We start from the raw sequence: 21,590 nt of genomic DNA on the forward strand, positions 1-21,590 counted from the left end.
GAATTCCAGAATTCCACGCCCATTTCTTGTGCCTTTAAAAACATAGATACTTGTAACATGTATTGCATCAATGGGTTTCTGTCGTATTGAGATATAATCCTTTTTCACTTTTTTCTTTAATATAATTATAATAATGTTAATGTTTAATTAAACTTATTGCTTACCCAAGATATTAACCATTTCTTCTAAATTAAATTTGCAGATAAACTTTGACTGCCATGTAACTTTATATACTACTACAAGGGGCATTAATGACCTTGACTACCCATGGAGGTCTCAGACAGTTGGTAGCTTTATATACAGTGAAAGCATGATTCAAAATGGTGTCCAATTTCATTTCATGACTGAATAGATTGGAGGGAAAATCTGTGGATTTTTTAAGTTTAAACCCACTACATGCCCTCCTTACTTTTGCATCTGTACTCCTGGCTAGCAGAGGCATGGATTCAATGATATAGTAATCCACATCTAACCTTCTCCATACATGTCCAGAACTGTGTCCCAAACATCCTAAAATTAATAGCTGGAACAGGAAAGCATCTACACCTTCTTGCACCTGTATATGAAATAAAAAAAATAATACTTCTCATTAAAAAATTTTGTAATAAACATTTTTTTTCGTTGCAGAAGATTTTTCTCATGATAACCTTTACCTAACATTTTTTCCAGTTTATTTTACAAGTTTGCATTTCATTTTTGTTTAGCGAAATGACACTTTCTCTTTTTCTGTGATAATGATCTTTACAGCTCTAAGCTTCAGTTAATATCTTCACTTTTTGATACACAATTTTTCTCATACATTCTTTAACTAAAGCCGCACTTTAATTATTCCTGCATTTCCTAATTACTTTTGTTTCCCTTATTGAAAGACCAACCTCATGGGAAATATCAATATGGAATATCCTAGGTTCATGACATCTTGGAGGTAAAGTCTCTTGTAGGAATATGTCCATAATGTCATTTGTATTAATTGATTTTTCATGCAGTGGAATTGTGACATTGCTGGACATTCTTCTTGGAATGTTGGATACCAGTTTGTACAAGTCTGCCACCATTCTTTTCTTGTACAAGGTCTTTCCAACCCCAGCTCTCCATGATTTTACAACTCTAACACTACACCTGAAAATAAAATGGGAATTATTGCTATAAGTCCCTTTTATGAAAATAACTAAAAAGAGCACTGCTTCAATACTTTGCACCTAAAATCTGAAAGTGCTAATTATATGAAAAATTGTGCCTCTATCTGACAAACTAGAAACCAAGAGCTATTCAAAGTATAGTAAATGTTATTTCAATAATGACAGCACATTTATGAAAATTAGACTGTATGAAATTGAACAAATATGATGTTATTTTTTCACACAGAATGACAAAAATTTAAGAGAATAAAGACCTGAAAAAAAGTTAAGGATGCTGCTGCCTTCTTTCTACTGTAGATACATTATTATTTGTTGGGTACAAATTTTCATGGATTTCTTGGGTACAGGTGAACCACAAATTTTCTAAAGGCATGTACGCAGACTTTGGCAAAACCACAAAATTAAATCTCCACCAAAATAGAATTTTCTCACAATTCATAAAAATTGGTATCAACAAAAACAAATGAATCCACAGTATTTAGTATCAGTCAATCATTTATGCAACTAGGATAATCAAGCATTTTGTTACAAGGGAGTAAGCGATTTACAAATGTAGTGTTTACCTCCCATTAATTGTTACAAACTACTACTATTTATCTGTTGTAAAATTAGCTGACCTTTCAAAATCTACAGCTGATGCTGGTCTTACTCCTGTTGTTGACTTCTCAACCTTCAACTTTGTTAGCAAATATTTTCTAACATTGGGTACATCTATAGGCAACTGTGGTCTATGGTACTTGTCTAGAGCTGCTACTACACGGGACTTGTACTCATTCTCACTGCTACATATCACAACTAATCTATATTTCATTCCTGAAATACAACAAAATATTTTTAGAAAAATGTTCCCTACTCTTATACATTAAGAGAGTGTTATGAGAGAATAAAAGAATAGAATAACATGGACATTGTAAGATTTCACTATAAATGGATTTTTTTGGGGGGATAGCACTGTATCTTTCTGTCTATTTTCATGAAATGCAATGAATAACACCCTTACAGCATAAAAACATGAAATAAAACTCTTGTATGAAAATAATACTTTACCATAATAATTTGTATTCAGGTGCAGATCCAGGATTTAAAAAAAGGGGGCCCCCTGCAAGAGGTAAGAATTTGAATTTGTAAAAAGTCTATGCATTAAAAAACTATGTAGCTACATAAGGCCACTGCACCCCCTCCCCACTAAATCTGTCTCAATTATTCTTCCACAGTTTAGGCCAACATTTTATAGAATGAAATCATATCTAATGAAAAGTGAAAATCTGTATAAATTTTAACATAACATCATAGTTCAAACATTCACTATACTTTTAAGTATTATATTAAATAATGCCAAAATTCAAGCAACTGTTTCACATTTTTTTATGATGAATGTCAAATGTAAAATCAAATTCAGCAAGTGCTCTAATAAATCAATCTGTACTTTAAATCGTATTAAACTTTTTCTGTCCGTTAAAAGATATTCACAAATGAAATGTCAGATTAGATAAAACAACAATTTAATTGTATATGACATTTTGTATGCTTTTTTCATTACCTTTGCTTTCAGCATTTTTCATTAGTCTCTCCAGAGTTCTCTCCCCTCTATCACTCACATCATAATCCAATAGGTCAGCATTCACTAAACAATGAACTTTACTGTTGTTAGCAAACAAAGATCTCCTCCAAAATATTTCTATCTGAAAAGACAAAAATATGTTGTTTTTAATTTAACATTCCACTGGATATTGTCAAGTTAAATATAGTATGCAGAGGGGGCCTTAGTAGCTGAGTTGTCTAAGTAGTTCTAAGTAGTTCATCATCAGTGATCAATAACATGTCCACTCTGAGGTTGTTATATGTGACCACCTAATCAAATAATGTTTCAATCCAATACAACCGACTAATTTTCGCAAGCAATTAATTTTCGTGACTTTCCCAAGTAAGAAAATAATCAAATATAAATTGTTGCGAATATGTAAAACTTGGATCTTCCCTTATTTAAATAATCAAGTAAATTTTAAAATTGCAAATCCAATAGCTGCGAAGTGGGTTAGGTAGGGCTAAATGCAAAATAAAGTATCCACGAAAATAAGTTGGTTTATAGTATGTAGTATTTGATTGAGCATCTGGAAACCACTTTTCTACACAAATTTCAGTCTATTTATATTAGCTTTTACCTTTACATTTGACCTGGTGACCTCAAAATCAATAGGGATCTTCCAATAATTATATGTGATCATATATCTAAGTATGGTTGCAAATTGATATAAAGTTTTGGTGTTAGCATCTGGAAATGAAAATAATTGATGGACTGACGGACTTACTGACGGATGGGTCAATAACTATATACCCCTCGCCACTTCCTAGCTTGGGGTATAATAATTTATAGTTACCATATCGAGTGTAGTTTGTGGTGTACAGAGTAACACTTCATCTGATTGTGGCAACGGTCTATCATCTTCATGGCTGTACACTGATAATACAGTGTTGTAAATCTCACCTGAAATAAAATGTTTAAAATTTTATGCAATTTTTCACTTAATTTTTCTTGAGGTAAATTGAGCACTGTAAAGAAAATTTCTTGCAGTTAATTCATATCCGATCATGAACTATTTTGTCAATTTGGTAGTAATGACTTAGCAAATGTCAAAATTGCTAAAAGTGTCTGACCAGAACTGAATTTACATCAGTGCAAATGTCAGTCCAGGTTGCAATTATTTTCTGGCTAACTGTAACTGTTCACAATAGCCTGGAGTCCTGGCCAAAAACATGCTCTTCCCATCAGTAAGGTAGGGCATGGAAAAATCCATGTGACCAGCTTTCAGCGCTGAACAGGACTGAATTGCATTGCATGAGCATGTTTAATGAACAATGAATATATCAATGGTATCTCAAGTTAACTGATTTACAATGTAAATCAGTAAGGTTTGTGTCATAATTGCTATATTATTACTGAAATTCACATTTTGCATGAATTTTGTAATAACTTAAAACAAATTACAATGTGAATATGATGTATACTTTAAGAAACCCTCATAGACAGTGTCTTTAACATTGATTCACAAAACAGTTCCAAAAGCAGGCTTCATGACAGTCCAGGTATCAATTGCAAAAGACTGTAAATACCATTCACAGTTGTTAACAGTTATAATTAGCCAGGATATGACTGACAGTTACTTTTTTTAGGTTATAATTTAAATTTTGTTGACAAAATATTTGTTTCTAAACGGATAAACAGACCATTGATATCAATTTCTCAATCTTTTTTAGAGTTGAATTTGAATATCATTCATTAAACCTTGAAAAAAACTTACTCTGTGGACAAATAATGAGATTTGGTTCTCCTGACTTGAAGCTGGGTAAAAATGTTCTGTCTACAATCATTTGTTCTGAAAAGAAGAACATATTGAGTTACACAAAAACAGAATTTGATGATAATTTATTCAAGAAATATACAAAATAGTATTTTTAAAAACAATTCTTTAAAAATTTGAAGTTATTCCTGAATTTCGGCACCAGAAAAAAAATGCAAGAAGCAGATGTTTTTTCATGGGTGAATTCAATATCAAAACCTATATGAAACTGTATGAGGATTAAAAAGATGGAAAAAAACTTTAATAAATACTAATGAAATTAACATTTAAATCTTAAAAGTTTTTATCTAAATTTTTCATTATTTCATTTAAGTCAATTTGTTTTGTATGAAATATTCTAGGGATTTCTTTCACCATAAGAAATACTTTCTTATAATATTTATCATTTTGAAAGTTATACAAAAATAAGGAGATGTGGTATGATTGCCAATGAGAAAACTATCCACCAAAGTTCAAATGAAGTGGATGTAAGCAATTATAGGCAGTATTTTATTTATAATGACTTGTCTAAACTTAGAATGATTCAGAACTTGACATATGGTTCATTGTTTAAGACTGTATGTTGACATCTAGATGTCATGTTTGTGTTGTCAGGTTGCTGTCTCATTGATGCATATCCAACATCTCCTTAAATTTATATTTTTTTTTCTATCTTTACCTTGTTCAGCAAGTCTATTCAGAATCAACCCAAGATGTTCTACACTAAGATAATCTGACACACTGGAAGATATTGAACTCAGGAATGTGTTCCACAAGTCTTCTAAAGTTTTGACTAACTTGTCAACTGCATTCTCCCTGCAAAATTAATTTTATACCAAGTCATTAACAGTTTCTGATGTTTTAGAGCTAATTTACTAATGCTTGTAGAGTAAGACTTTAGTTGGCTTGCTTGCTTTGTTTGTATAAATGTTTGCTCAAGCATTGTAATTAAGATTGACATCTGTAAACAATATAAATAGGCGGAGTTAAACTTCTATACATTATATTTAGATTCCTAACCTCCAGGATAACATTCAATCACATTTAAGAATAATGCGTACAGGTTTAATACGCCGATTTATACTGTTTGCAGATGTCAATCTTAATTACAATACAAACAAAGTAAGCAAGCCAACCGAAGTCTTACTCTACAAGCATTAGGAAATTAGCTCTAATACTGAAAATTGTTCTACAAGTATACATATGCACAAATATTGAATGCCAACCTAGTACTGACAGAAATAAAGAGTTACAGTAACCTTAGATAACTCTAAATTAATATGAATATATTAAAATATTTTTCAAAATTTAAGGGATTTTCTTATTAAATGGACTTTAGGAACAAAATAAAATATGGAGTTATATGGGTAAGAAGGTGTTTGATTTACACAGTGTTCAAAGTTCTTGACCAGAGGCAAATGAATTTTTATGTACCAAAACAATTAAAATTTTCAAAGCTAAGTACAGTTAAATTCTGGTTAAATACCAATCAGAATTCCAGTCTATCATAAAAAATTACATTGGAAATCTAATGTTTAAAGTTCATGAAATTTTAGTTGTTATACTTATTGATTCAGATCCTAGGTTTATAAAATGAGAATCTAGTTCATTTCAGAATGATTGAATAGTTCAAGTGGTCCTATTGCTATACATAGGATTATTCTTACTTTGACCCAACATCAAGCTGGCTGACAAGGCTTGCAGTAATAGATGCTAGTGACTGTCCAGTTTGTGTCCAGCCAGTGTAGTTCACCTCTTTCTCCATTTGTTCAGTCTGAACTGGTGATTGTCTATCTTGTTCTTCTGGTATAAAGGTTTCTTCATTGTCCATACACCATACCAAACCTTCAATGGAAAGTAAAGTATGGGGATTTTCTATTTATCATATAATCCTAGTGCTTAGAATTAATCATAAAAGTTTAACAAACAAAATTATCCACAGACATATATGTCAAATTAAATTCTGGTACATTACATTAGATCTTTTCAAATTCAACCTTCTTCAAAAACTTTCTGTGTGAAATGACCCCCATCTTATTTTCTTGCCATTGATATTTTGATTGCAAATGGCCAATGTAAAATTCTGACTACTTCCAAAATAAAATTGCTTTACAAATCAGATAACAATTATCTATAAAGTTAACCAAGTTTATGTTCATTGCATGGGCAATTCTGATTTAAACCAACAAACAGTTTTTCGAAAAATCTTATTTCCTTTTATGAAATAAGTATACATCCATCCTGTCAAATTATGATGGAGGCATCTTTGATGAAGTATTGAAATGTAATTGCACACATTTGAAACTTAAGTGTTATTTTATTACAATTTTACTCAATAGCTTATTGTTCTCATCTTTTGATGTTTGAACTTGGTTCAGAAATTGTGATAACTAAGAAATTATGAAGTGAATTAAAAACAATTCAATCTTAAAGATAGCTGGTACAGGTTAAATGATCTGAAACTAACCTTCATCAATGTCATCTGGAGAAACATGTTTCAGAGCCTCTCTGACTAATTCTATTGGATAAGATTTTGTCATTACTTCTAAGAATTTAGCTATTTTGACATCGTCTGCTTCATTCTCTGCATCCATTTCTTCAGCTTGATTTTCTTCTTCCATCTGTTCTTCCCTCTGTAAATCTAATTTTTCAACATCAAGTTTAGCAGCAGCCATAGCTCTCACAAGATCTTCCTTTGTACAGCCCTGTTTTACAGCAGACAACATAGGAAATATGAGAACTGAAGGTTCAATTTCCGTCCCTAGTTTGACTAATTCCTGTTGAAGAATGACCATTTGGTCTACTGTGAAGAAATTCAACAAGTAATATTTTTCCCTCCTTTCATCAATATAATCTAGCCACTTTTTATGACACTGTTCAAGAAACTTCGCTAGCTTTGGAATTATTGAACTGACATCTTCGTTTGTTTCGTCAATTCTCCCTTTAAGTGTGTGTTTATCCTCGCCAAATCCAAAATTGATAAAAGCGCAGGCTTTTCTTGTTTTGTCGCAAAGAAATTTGACATGCCACTGTGAGAACAATACACAGCCTTCTGCTACCAGCTTTGTGTAGATGTTACCAAGTCGAACTACTGAGTCTAAAATCTGGAATATTAAAACAATATCAGTATACAAAATTTATACCAGAAAATGATCATGCATCAACAAATGTTCTTGTAATTTGACAGTTGATTTCAATCTATGAAATTTTGAAATGAATGTTAAGTTTTGAAACCAAAATATTTATAAATAAGGTGAAACAATATCAGGTGACTTTACTATAAATTTACTTCAGTTCTCCAATAGCAATTAAAGTTTCAATACTTATAATTGTCAGGGAATATTCAAAGTTTAATAATGTGCTGAAATTAATACTAGTATGGTAAAACAACTTCAGAGGACTATATTTTAGGGTTGCTTGCGTTTCACCTCAGTAATTTTGGCCTTAACACTAGAATTTTTAAATTGTGTATGATAAAACTGAGACAGAAATAACCATAGAATTAAAAAGAATAAAAACAACACCTATCAAATAATTAAACATTACTCAATCTTTGTTCCCAATTCTACTTAATTTCCTGATAAAAATAGTTCAATGTAAATTAAACAGATCTTTCCATCAATCTTCCATAGAGTTCAAACACAATTCTTTCAAGCTACTGAACAAGTGCTCATACCAACATAAATCTGTCTACATCATCTTTGCCTTTTTCAGCTTTTCCTGCCACCAACATTAGACGTGACTGCAGGTCATGGAGTTGTTCATACTTGTATTGGTTTCTCTGTAGACGCTGTCCTTCTGCTTCTGTTACTCTTAATTCTAACACCTCTCCCAATGTCTTAACAATATTAACAATATAAAACAATGAAACTCATGTAAAACTACATTTTAATCAAAGCTATCCTTGATACATATGAAAATAGATATAACAATGGAGCAGAAATCTAATTGAATCCCATCAAAACTGCTGTTATTTTATTCAATAAAACAGTCCCTGGCTTTTCACTAATTTATAAAAACAAGAGTTTTAATAGCAATTGTGTAAACTTATCAATAAACAAAAAATACTTTTAATTGCTCCCTTTTTAAATTTATTTACACTTGGTAATTTTTTGTTGAAAATTATCTAAGTCTGACAAAGATAATAATATATATGATTAAGTGGGCTTTTTCCTTTGTTCAACTTGTAAACCGCATAATTTTAATTACAAAATTTACAATATATATATATCATAAAATATAGGGTCCTTGATATTGTTGGTACTCACAGGGTTTTTAATTGTGGCAGTTTTCTTTAGATTTCCCACTTGGTAGATTCCATTTGTATTGATAGCTTCTGCTTGTGCAAGGGAGGTAACCTCTACAGATCCATGAGTCTGTTTTACTGACTTCAACCAGTCAAGTTGTCTTTGTGTATCAACCTTAAAAAAACAAAAACAAAGCTGGAAAAATTCAACAAAAAGTAAATATCGCTGTATATCAGTGACAGACAGCCTTACATCTTTGACTTATTATGATGCCAGTTGATGGCAAATCTTTTGATTGTTTCTGTTAAATTATTCATAGCACATATTGTATAGACTCCTGTCTTTTGATGAAGACTGTATGTTGCCCTCGAGACATCTTATGGATATTTTTGTCAGAGGGTTACTGTTTCATTAACGTTTACCCCACATCTTTCTTTATTATGGGCCTTGGTGGCTGAGTAGTCTAAGTAGCTCATCTACAGTTATCAGTAGCCTGTCAACACAGAGGTTCAATTCCCACTCATGGCAGGTTCATTTGTCTCCTATCATTCAATGATGATTTCCAGTCTTTCTGCTGAAGGTTGAGGTTCCCTCCGAGTACTCCGGCTTCTTCCACCAATAAAAACTGGCTGCAACCATAAAGCCAAGAGTGCCGAAAGTGGTGTTAAACACCAACAATTCATCAATCAATCAATCTTTTTATTCATGTTAATATAAAATATATATAAAAAATAAATAATAATAATAATTTTTATCTACATATTTTATTTTTTTAATTTATTAATTGAATTTGTATTTATGTAAATGATAAATCTTATTTAATTGTTCGAAAATCAAAGTTAGATATAAGTTTTGTTCATATAAATTTGATTTTTTTTGTAAATATGTGTTTCATAAGCCAACTCAATGGCTGGGTATTGATTGTTTTAATCAAGGGTCCGGAAACGGTCATATTTGCCAGTCATGTCCTAAGATGAAACTATTTGTCCTAAACGAGTAATTGGGATTTAGGACAAATTTTATTTTTTTACAGAAGTAATTTCGGTCATTTCATTGACTCAATGTTTGAAATCGGATTTCTTAATCGCCATTTTGCACTTGTGATCACTTGTTTTTGTTTATAATCCCTTTCCTGTAATAAAACTGCCACAACAGTAGTTTGATAATCCTGAGGGCCCTCCTAATATCTATATCAATGCCTCCGGGAAACATTGGCTAATGATCGCTAATCACTTTTTACCTGCGGTTTTAATTCACACCTGACAGTGATCACAAGCTCAGAATAATATCTTTAAAACATTAAAGTTCCCTGACAAGTGTATTCATTATTTATTTACTTTTCATCAAAGACAGTCATCAATTCTGATTTAAAAATTAAATCTAAATTTACGTAGAAAAAAGTATTTTTTCATGAGTAACACATGTGCTTTATTTACTATGTAATACGCATGCGTGAAATTGTCTTCAGCAAATTTAATATTTAATCGTAAAATGCAAATTGATTTCATGCTAAATTAAATGAGTGCAACTATTATCTGTTATATTCAAACACTTTTAAAGGTAATAAAATAAAAAAAGCCATAAAAAGCCGGTGATTTCCTGTCAATTTGATAAACAAAACAAATCCGGGAAATGAATCCGGAATTATTCGTACCTTAAAATATCGCAAACTTCCAGTTTTAACTTTTGTCAAATCGAAAGAAACGTAAGCAATGTCTGAGAAATTAACCATTTTGAGTCATTAAAATCATTTCAATTTTAGACTGTTGCCTTCCCTAAACTGTCCTTCATGGTAATGGTAAGACATTTACTTAGTACATGCGATGAAACAGCAATACAAGTTCGTCATGTTCGTTGATGCTATGAATATAGTCAAGTTGATATCGCCATTTGGAAAAGGGGCACCAACTTTTCAAACATCTCAAAATGACCGAAATTGTCTGGAAAAATTTCCGGATCCTTGGTTTTAATGTATATTTTTATTATATTATTGTATAATGTACAATCAATATGTGACACATAATAAAACAAAATTTATTATATAAATGTTGTATATCAAGACAATTACATTGGGTACACATTGATAAGGTAGCAACTCAAGCAATATCCAAAATCAAGGACATCTGACTACCTTTACTATCAAAAAGATGGTGTGGTAAAAAATTTGTATCTTTACCATAGGACATGGGGTTGTCATTTAAAACCAAAGTTTTTGACCTTGACCTTTGACCTAGGAAGTTGTACATACATTATGACACACCCTCTGGTGTTGGTTAATATACATGTCAAGTATAAACTTTGAAATCATAACGGTTCTCAAGATATAGAGTGGACACGATCTTTACCATTGGACATAAGGTTGTCAACTAAAACCAAAGTTTTTGACCTTGACCTTTGACCTAGGAAGTTGTACATACATTATGACACACCCTCTGGTGTTGGTTAATATACATGTCAAGTATAAACTTTGAAATCATACAGGTTCTCAAGATATAGAGATGACACGATCTTTACCATAGGACATAAGGTTGTCAACTGAACCAATGTTTCTGACCTTGACCTTTGACCTAGGAAGTTGTACAAACATTATGACACACCCTCTAGTGTTGGTTAGTATACATGTCATGTATAAAGTATGAAATCATAACAGTTCTCTAAATATAGAGTGGACACAATTTGTTACGGACGGACAGACTGATTACTATAGGGCGACCCGCCATTCGGCGGGCCCTAATAAAATATTTCTTTGGGGTATAATATCAATTTCATGTTTAATTTATGTATGTCTATAAATTTTATTCTTCTAATATCTTACCAATTTCTTTGGGAGTTTGGAGTCAGCTTTCAGCTCCTTCCAGACTTCTTCACATCTATGAAGGAATAATGCAGCATCACAATTCTGGTCTAGATTGAAAATCAGTGGACTATATCCAGTGGTGGCTGAGTGAAGACAGTTTACTTTATCAATCTCATAGTCCCCCTCACCAGCTGATATACTAGCAAGGTCAACAAACACTTTAAGTTCTTTCAGTCCAGCTGAAATCAGATAATAATTGCATTCATTTTGTTTATAAAGAATACATAAAGTAAATGGAGAATGTGTCTATTGGCCACAGATGCCCCCGCTTGTAAATATGCATGAGTCAACTTCCACATACAGATGCAGGATTCACGTTTTGTGATTATAAGCATTGTGTATAAGTTTTATCACATTTTGTTGAGGCAAACTGAAGTTAAAGAATGGAAATGAAAAATTCAGCAATTTTTATGTTTATAAACGGGCATAACTCATGAACAGTAAAAGTGATGCCACCCAATTTCAAACTTGATCTGTGTTTTGTGGTAATAAGCACAATGTATAAGTTTTATAACATTTGGTTGAGGCACACTAAAGTTAGAGAACAGAAACCAATTTTGGTGACGTACGGGATGTATGGGACGTACGTGACGTACAGGACGGACGGACAAGGGTAACACTTAATGCCCCCTCCCCTACGACGGGGGCATAAAAACCACTATTTATACAGTTATGACCTATGTACTCTTAAAAATACTTCACTTATGTGTACTACTTAAAGATTATTGTTGGTCATCTTCACAAGATTGATTTTCTCGCTTGAGCTGGCATGGTGAAAGGAAATTATTAGATCAATGGAAAATTTCGCAAAATAGCAATATCTTATTTTCTCACCATAAATGGCAATTTCACAAACAAAAAAGGCATAAGATATGAGGGATAAGATATTTCAATTCTGTCATCTTGGACTATGTTGTCTGCAATTTACTATTTGTATACTTTATCTGTCGCTTATAGAGATATACTCTTTTTGTTGAATTATTTACATCCTTTGTTGTGTTTTTAGGTTGATACACAAAAACAACTTGACTGGTTCATTGAAATTGTTTTGCAGTCCCCATAGAATTTTTATCCTTTTCATAGCAAATTATCCCACAAATTTCTTGATATACCAAATGGTTGTCTTTAATGTTTGTTTTGTTTCTGTATTTTACAGTGAGATTGCCAGGCAATTAATGAAAGTATTGGTTAGACTGCTTTGGAAGATAATTTGTTGATTTTACCCTACAGCTGTGCCATTCAATGAACAGACATAGTATGACTGACATATAGCAAAGCATTCCATTCAAACTGTTGCTAGGGGTCAAAAGAGCTATTACTCAATGTTGAAAACATCACTGTGACCTTAAAATGAAGTACTGCATAAGGCCAGGGTTTTATAATTTGTTGGTTTTACAGATCAGCCGACCCTATTTTCCTGATTTTCTGGAGAAAAAAACATGCTTTTTTTATTCCCACTGACCCTAACAAATACATTATCCCTGCAATAGAAATAAAAATATCTCCTTATCAGCATTTTCCTGATATTAAATTCATTATTTAAGCATGTTAAAATATTAACACAAATTATTACACTAACTGTTCTAAAAAAATAAAAATCTAAAAATAGTGTTTGTGTTTCTAAAAATAGACAATCAAAACTGTTCTTGAAAAGTTGTTTGAGCAAATAACTTTGCCAAACTAAAACCTGTTAAAAACCTTTTACAATAAGTACGTTTTTTATTCCATTTTTGTAATAATTTTTCATGATCTCAGATTTCACCCGTCCAAATGTGAAAGACATCAAGTTAAAAGTAAGAGATATTCATTAGCAACTTGGAAGTTTCTTGTTTCATAGATTGAAAAAAATGTTTATCTATTTGGATATCAAAAGGGGATTGCTTGACAAAGGATGAAACCGATATCCTCGTCTTTCTGGTGGACGGGTCTACTTCGTTTATGACCACAGATGGTCAAGTTATATTCATGTGACGTGTTTGCAATTTTTATTTCACATGTTTTCGAGTTTGAAGCTCATTATTCACTATGTTTCCTGAAAGTTGATAAAAAGCAAAATGTAGCTGGTTTTTTTTTTCGTTTGTGAAATTACCATTTATTATTTCTGGTTGTCCATAGACATATCGATCCCCTTTTCACAAAATTATATGACGATGGCATGCTTTGTATGTTAAAAACAGCTGAGCAATAATATTTGGAACTAAATTTAAGAAATGATGACAAAGAAACATACTCAAAATATTGTTAGTAAGCTCAAATATATATTTATTCTATACATTTACGTCTTGTAAGATATTTTTTTTCTTTTTTTTTTCAAACCGACCACAACCCGACTTTTTCACATAAAAAGTCTGTAAACCAACAAATTAAAACACCCTAGTCTAACAAACATTGTTCCTTTGCTTATGGTTATTTTTCTGTGCACAATTTGATTTTGTGTAATACCTTGACTTTTCTACTAGTATTATTTAAAAAATGGCTGCCATGATATAGCCAAAACTGATCTGGTCATTTAAATTTTTTTATAATTTTGTTATAAAGGATGTTCTGTTTTATGAACATATTCATTTGTTATAGCAATCTAAGGTATTTGTGAATGATGTAAAGAAATATTATAAAAAGACTACACACATTCACACCTTTTTTTAAACACACTGCAAACTTACAAGGCATAGTTTCTCGTAACCACACTACCAGAGGTTTACAGGAAATAAATGTTCTCAGACTTTTAGCTTTTTCTTCATCAATTCCTGTTAATATTTTACAGGTTTTCATCATGTTGTCATCCAATGTATTCATTTTTGTATCAGCATCGCCAGTCTGCAAAAAACATTGTTACAATCAAAATCACATGTTTAGCAATTTTTTGAAGGACTCGTAATAAACACTATGTTACATATACTCGAAAAAAATTTCATGTTTTATTGGTTTTGAAAAGAAAAAAATACTTAAACATTTATTTTCATTTTCAAAAACAAGAATGCACACAAAGATGTGCTAAGGACACCCCGAATCCTTATCGGTAGTATCTGAAAACAGGATGTAGGTGTCTGTCAAATAAGTGCTCACACACAACAACTCATCACTGCCAATATGCTGACAAAATATAAAGTCATTCTGTTCTGTTGTACTGGAGAAATTGTGAAAAAGTTTAAGCTTATACTAGCTCATTGAACAATTTGAAAAATTCAAAGTATTGGCAAACAGGAAGTAGGTTTCTGACAGATCCATAAAGTGCTCACACCTTACAGCTCATCACTTTCAAGTTGCTTTCAAATATAAATTCATTTTGTTAGCTTTTTCCTGTGAAAAGTGTGATGAAAATATTTGTTGGACAAATGGACAGACAACAGAAAAAAGCAGACAGACAATGAGAATGGAATATAGCCCCACTCCTAGGGTTAGGGTGTAAAAAATCAATAAACACTGTAATTATTATAACAAAAATAAACTTACTAATTTAAGTATTTCCAAAATCTGATTAAAATTTCCTGTCAATTCAAATTCCTTGACCACTTCCATTATAGCTCTTGCACCAAATAAACAACTCTGTAGATTCCTGTATTTTTCAAGTTGATCCAATCTAACATCAATCCATTTAGTATTTCCATCCTGACACAATTTCATTAGTTCATTTCTCAGAGTTTCCATATCTGTTGTTTTGAAGAATTTCTCAAATTCAGAAAATTTCAAATCACCATTTTTCAGCCTGGTACACAAATCATCCCAAAATCTGTATGTTGGTTCCCAAACTTCTGTCAAGATTTCTTCCAAATCTAAAGATTTTCCTTTCTGTTTTGCCAATTCATTTCCTCTTCTATCCCACAATGTTGTGAATAGAAGCCCCTGACCACATTTTAGTATATGTGGTATTATTTGAAGAACAGTTTCATCCATTCCAAATGCAGTAATCATTGGTTGATACTGCTCCTGATTTTTCATGTCTTCAAGAAAGGCAACTTTACACAGCATATTTAGACTAACATTTTCAAGTTTTTCAAATCTTTTGATTCTATCTTCCAAATCTCTTGTATTACCTATTTAATACAATAAAGAATTAGGAAATATTTACTTGATAATAGTTCATTTTTCTGTCAAAATTTAAAACACTTTCTATTCTAGGCCATGGTTTGAATTATGTTTTATGATATGACTTCATGAAACCTGTTAGGAGTGTTTGTTGTTATTTTGAGCAGCAGTATTTGACAACATCTGTGGCTCTTTTAGCTAACTAGATACAGTAGCGTGCAAATTTTGACTCTGCTTTCCAAATTATGTGCCATATTTTATTTGCTTGTTCAAATCAGTGGTCACCCTGTTGGTACCTGAACTGTGTAGGTGTTTTATTTCGTATAAGTACTTAGCTCAATGTAGAAATGACATTTATACAGCACCAGTAAGTATAAAAAGTGTTATCAATATAAAAAGCTTTAGTAAAAAATTTAAACAAATGACTTTCTAGCATTTGTCATTTTATTACACAAATGTATATGTCATTTCTGTGAGAAAAGTTGTATTAGAATTTTTTCTTAAAAAGAATATATTTCAGGACTGAACGCTTCTTTGCAATTTTAGTGGGATGCAAAAGCCTTAACCAAACATTTAGTATGAAACACGCTTCCAACTATAAAATAGGGGCATAATCAATGCTTCATAACCCTATAAAACTACCAAATACATTTCCTACAATTACATTATAATGTTAAAACCAGAAATTTTGAGTCAAATCAAGAATTTCATTTACTTTCTTTTAAATATTCTTAAAAGTTCTTGTAATGTTGCCATTGAAAGCCGAATGATGCAGTCATGGATGTTATTTCTAACTGGGAAATATAATACACTTTAAAACACAAATGAAAATAATTAAATCCTTATGAAACATCTATGCAGCTTAATTATATACCTTTGAATCTTGTACACATGTACATAAAGTCCTGCACAGTCTTCAAAGTTGCCTGATAAGTTAACAATTCCTTTTCCCTGAGTGGAAGGGAAGCCATTAAATACTCTGCTTTAATAGGAAGATCCTTTATTTCCATCACAATCGATTTGAAGTGGCCTGCTTTTCCCAAGATTCTTTGTAAATCTTGTACTAAAACATTTCCTCTTGATAAGGCTTCACTTGCTCGCTTAAGAACCTCAACAAAGTTTCGCATCAAATCTGCACTGTTGCTGCTAAGTGATTTGGAGTACTCCTCGTGGTCTTGAAAAAAACATCACATGCATAAATTACTTTTAATACATCTATTTTACAGTAAAAAAAAATATTAGAATTATTTTGCATAATAAGCAAATTTATAGACATATTCTTGATAAGATGCAGTTTTCAACTGATCGTGGATAAAAATACCAAAATAATACTTCTGACAACATTTTTCAGGCAAAAATACAATCATTCCATAAAACACTAATTATAATTGACCTACTGCTTATAGTATTTGAGAAATGGGCCTAATCATGTAACTGTAACCTTGATCACTGATCCATAAAATGAGGTTAGGTGAACCCTGTCTGATGGACATGTAGACTTTGCAAGGAATCCATATACCATATATAGTTATCCTATTACCCATAAGTGTGAAATTCAAATGACAGAAAAATCTGTAATTTTTGTCAAGGACAATGGACATATGACAGAGGGAAACTTGGTAAGATAAATTATCTGCATACAAGGTTTGAAGTATCCACATCTACCTTCTGAAATATAGAGCTTTACATACTGTAAATTCAGAAATTATTGCGATGTTTTTATAATTGGGAAAAATGCAACAGGGTTATAATCGCAATAATTTAAACTCGCATTTTGAATTTTTTTATATGAATTAAACAGGATTTTTCTAAATATCGCAAAAACTAAAATGCGCCAAAATGACAAAATCGCAATAATAAATCCACGCAATAATTTCTGAATTTACAGTAAACAGTTTACACCGCCACTTTCCCTACTGCCACTGCAGCCACGGATAGTAATCCCTGTCCCACATACAGACAATAAACAGCTGCGTCATGAGCACATGATATGCCCGTCAGGTTTTCAAAGAATAAAGTTCAATAACTTCTCAATGTCATATCCAAAATATATCAAAAACTAAAGGGAGGTTATCTTAATAGATATAAATCAGTCACCAAATTTTAATGAAAACTGCTCAAAGCACTTTAAGGATATTGTCCGAAAACTGGAAAATCCCCCTTTTTTAATGAATAAAACCCAATAACTAGTAAACGTAAAATCTGAAATTTATAAAAATCAAAAGGGAGCTTAAGTCAATATATATAAACAATTCACCATAGTTTAAGGAAAACTGCAAAAAGCATTTTTGAGTTACTGTTCAAAAACTGGAAAATACCCCTTTTTGTAATGAATAAAACCCCATAACTCAGAAAAGAAAAATCTAAAATTTATAAAAGTCCAAAGGGAGCTCATGTCAATATATATAAACAATTCACCAAAGTTTCTTGCAAATTGGTGAAAGTGTTTTTGAGTTATTGTTTGAAAACTGGAAAATTCCCCTTTTTGTAATGAATAAAACCCCAAAACTCCGAAACCTCAAATCTTAAATTTATAAAAAACGAAAGGGAAACTCGTCAATAGATATAAACAATTCACCAAAGTTTCATGCAAACTGGTTAAAGCGTTTTTGAGTTAATGTCCGACATGTTGACGAAGGATCGACGGATGGACGGACGGACGGACGGACAGACGGACAATGGTATACCATAATAGGTCCCGTAAATGGACGTATAAAAATGAAAATTTTACATTTGATTTGATTTATAAAATGCAAAACCTACCAAAACCATAATTTGTATTACTAATGTAGACATTTGTACTAATAAACATTACTGAATGCACCAACCCGCCATTAATGAGTTATAATTCACAAATATCAATCTGCTTACTATAAAGAATAGTTTTCCCAGTTCAACATAACTATAAAAATACAATAATAAAGATCTTTTTGAATTGACAGCATATTTCACAACTGTACTGTTTGCTTGACATGAATTTTCATACTACTAATACTAATTCTTATTTTAATTATTCTTACATAAAAGCTTCACATAGGTTGCAAATGGAGCCCAGTTCAATGTATAGTCTAGTATTTTGTGCTGATCTACCAGCTGATGAAGGTCCATACTTCTTTCAAATACAAGTGATAATAATTTTCCATACTTCATCAATGTTGATCCTCTATAAGAACTGCCAACATACAAGCTACTTCCTCTCTCTACTGCCTAAAGATATAAAAAAAAATTATGAATTTACTACCATGACTGATTTCTGAATGACACAAAATTTATAAAATGTCATTCTATTTTTTTAGCATATATTCTTTGAAATACATTTTGTATTACTTTTTATGTTTGATACAGATATTCTTTAATTATATGTTAAGTGCAGTTCTCAATAGATTTTTATCATTTCTTTCTCTTTACTGTATCATTTCCTCTTGCATGCTTTTTTTACTGTACCATTACTTCTTATGTCTTTCTTTTTACTGTATCATTTCTTCTCAGGTCTTTCTTTTTATATTACTGTATCATTTCTTCTAATGTTTTTCTTTTTTATTGTATCATGTCTTTCTATTTACTGTATTATTTCTTCTTATGTCCAAGACAAAAGGGGAGAATATTGCCAATCAAAAGATATACTGTAAATTCAGAAATTATTGCATGCATTTATTATAGTGATTTTTCAAAAATGGACAAGAATGTGAGTTTAATTATTGCGATTTCAGAAAAATCTACATACAGATCTATGTTTTAGTTATCAAAATACAAGTTCTTATTATTGCGATACTCATCTAGTCGCATTATTCACATTAATAAAAACCTCGCAATAATTTCTGAATTTACAGTATTTCTAATAGCATTATTGTAGGCTGTCTTGTTAACATCATTTTTTACCTCATGATCTGTGATATTCAAATTACTTACCCTAAAAGCTAACTTGCTTAAAATTTCTTGAACGGGATCACAGAATGACTCTACATTTTCACAGTATAATTCAACTAGCTTTACTTCTGCATTCTGTTAAAAAAAAAAAAATAGCAAAAAATAAATCTTGGGTAACAAAACGAAAACTGTAGCCTGCGTTTAATTAAGGATGTTTGCTCCTCTTGTTTTTGAATTTTTGCCAGATTTTGGAATTCTCTGGTTTCATCAATGCATTTTCTACATTGGCTAGAGGTATAGGGGGAGGGTTGAGATCTCATAAACATGTTTAACCCCGCCGCATTTTTGCGCCTGTCCCAAGTCAGGAGCCTCTAGCCTTTGTTAGTCTTGTATTATTTTTAATTTTAGTTTCTTGTGTACAATTTGGAGTTTAGTATGGCGTTCATTATCACTGAACTAGAATATATATTTGTTTAGGGGCCAGCTAATGGACGCCTCCGGGTAAGGGAATTTCTCGCTGCATTGAAGACCTGTTGGTGACCTTCTGCTGTTGTCTGTTCTATGGTCGGGTTGTTGTCTCTTTGACACATTCCCCATTTCCATTCTCAATTCTATTGCCATTAAAAAATTTTGTCAGCTAATCCATACTTTTCTTTTCATAATTTTATTACATTAATAGTTTAAAAAGCTCTATTTGAAAATCTCACAAAATCCTTGTTATTTCTCGAAAACAAGCACATGGACCCTTCATTTTTTTCTGCTTTTAGTTCCTTTATTTATATACTATCATTTTATTACAGTCTTTTAAAAAGCTTGTTATTTTGAAACAGAGTAGCGAACATCCTTAAGACACATTTCATTATGGCTATAGACATTCTTTTCAACAAACCTTCCTGTTGAGTTATATGATTATTTCTAGTAAATAAAGAATGTTATGACTATTTTTTCCAACTAAATACCTGATAAATATATAGTCAATTAGTTCTTGTCCTTAACACTTTCATCCCCAAGGATGCCTTGAGGCATTCCCTGGGGAGTGCCCAACAATGCCTCAAGGTCCCCTCCCGTTGACCCAATGATGCCTTCAGGCAACGTTTTTTAGGTATTTTTAAAACCAGTTTCACAACGAAATAACAGGTCGTAAAAACGAGAAAATTGACTCAGTCATAGAGCGTATTAAGAAATTTGTTTCTCTCCTTCCTTTTGTGCAATGGTACCGTTTAAAATAGGAAAAATACAGTTGAAACAGCAGGTAAAAATTAACGGCTGCCTCATTTGCACATTAACGGGGATATTTAGGGGCCACTTAATCCAACATTTCATTGAAAGTTGTCTTTTTATGATTCGGATGCTCTATAACCTTTTCGTTGCTTCATTATTTCTTCCTTTTGCCTGAAAACGGCCATAGAAAACAATTTATTCAGTCCAAAAATGAGACTGCATGTTTTTTTTTTTTTTTTATTCTATCTTATAAACAAATTGATAAAAATTGGGATTCCGTTTCTCACATCAAAATATCATGTGAAATGTCATGTGCTTAAGTAAAAGAAATGTGTACGTTTAGAAAGCTATGCACATGAAATATATTTAAAAGACTGAGACATAATTTTTGGTGAATGGGACAAGGTATATAATGCATCTAATTGTATTTCTCCAAATAGTTAAGACCATGCAAGTCTTTGAACTAGCATTTTCAAATATGCAGATCACAAGTAAAGTCACATTGACAATTAACAGACTACATCAAAATAAATACACAAGCTAAAAACAAAAATACACATAAATATGTCCAGTCCTGTTACTTGGTTATATCATAGAAGTATTATATTAACTTTCATTTTCTTTCCATGCTTATATGTTGAGGTAAAATGGAAAAGGAGTTGAACAGATTGATAATTAAAATAAAATTTTGGACATACTGAAATGTATTTCTATAATACTATCACAATTTTATTGTAAATGGAAGGACATTTTCAACCCCTGTTTTATGTATGTATTACAGAGAAATATATACATATATATATGTCTCTTATTTTACATTTAAAACAAAAATATTAAAAGGATACAACTTATTGATATCTTAGTCATTTTTTTATGGAAAGCTTCAGGAAAAGTT

At 31.5% G+C, this 21,590-nt stretch overlaps 1 protein-coding gene across 1 annotated transcript in view; it reads right to left on the bottom strand.

Annotated features, from left to right (window-relative positions):
- The window catches only part of LOC127724130 (E3 ubiquitin-protein ligase rnf213-alpha-like), a 160,336-nt gene extending 140,733 nt beyond the window's left edge, over positions 1 to 19,603 (bottom strand). Inside the window, exons 1-17 of the mRNA XM_052230992.1 lie at positions 19,517 to 19,603; positions 18,628 to 18,814; positions 16,482 to 16,781; positions 15,035 to 15,615; positions 14,245 to 14,398; positions 11,540 to 11,760; positions 8,746 to 8,898; positions 8,154 to 8,315; positions 6,945 to 7,581; positions 6,145 to 6,322; positions 5,157 to 5,293; positions 4,439 to 4,513; positions 3,518 to 3,624; positions 2,680 to 2,821; positions 1,757 to 1,952; positions 876 to 1,119; positions 410 to 556 (exon numbers count right to left, since the gene is read on the bottom strand). Of these exons, the coding sequence (XP_052086952.1) occupies positions 410 to 556; positions 876 to 1,119; positions 1,757 to 1,952; positions 2,680 to 2,821; positions 3,518 to 3,624; positions 4,439 to 4,513; positions 5,157 to 5,293; positions 6,145 to 6,322; positions 6,945 to 7,581; positions 8,154 to 8,315; positions 8,746 to 8,898; positions 11,540 to 11,760; positions 14,245 to 14,398; positions 15,035 to 15,615; positions 16,482 to 16,781; positions 18,628 to 18,757 (3,564 nt within the window). The 5' untranslated portion in view covers positions 18,758 to 18,814; positions 19,517 to 19,603. The remainder of the gene's footprint in view (positions 1 to 409; positions 557 to 875; positions 1,120 to 1,756; positions 1,953 to 2,679; positions 2,822 to 3,517; positions 3,625 to 4,438; positions 4,514 to 5,156; positions 5,294 to 6,144; positions 6,323 to 6,944; positions 7,582 to 8,153; positions 8,316 to 8,745; positions 8,899 to 11,539; positions 11,761 to 14,244; positions 14,399 to 15,034; positions 15,616 to 16,481; positions 16,782 to 18,627; positions 18,815 to 19,516) is intronic.
- Positions 19,604 to 21,590: the final 1,987 nt, after the last annotated feature.

This window comes from Mytilus californianus, unplaced genomic scaffold (assembly GCF_021869535.1).
Source record: "Mytilus californianus isolate M0D057914Y unplaced genomic scaffold, xbMytCali1.0.p SCAF_14, whole genome shotgun sequence".
NCBI lineage: Eukaryota > Metazoa > Mollusca > Bivalvia > Mytilida > Mytilidae > Mytilus > Mytilus californianus.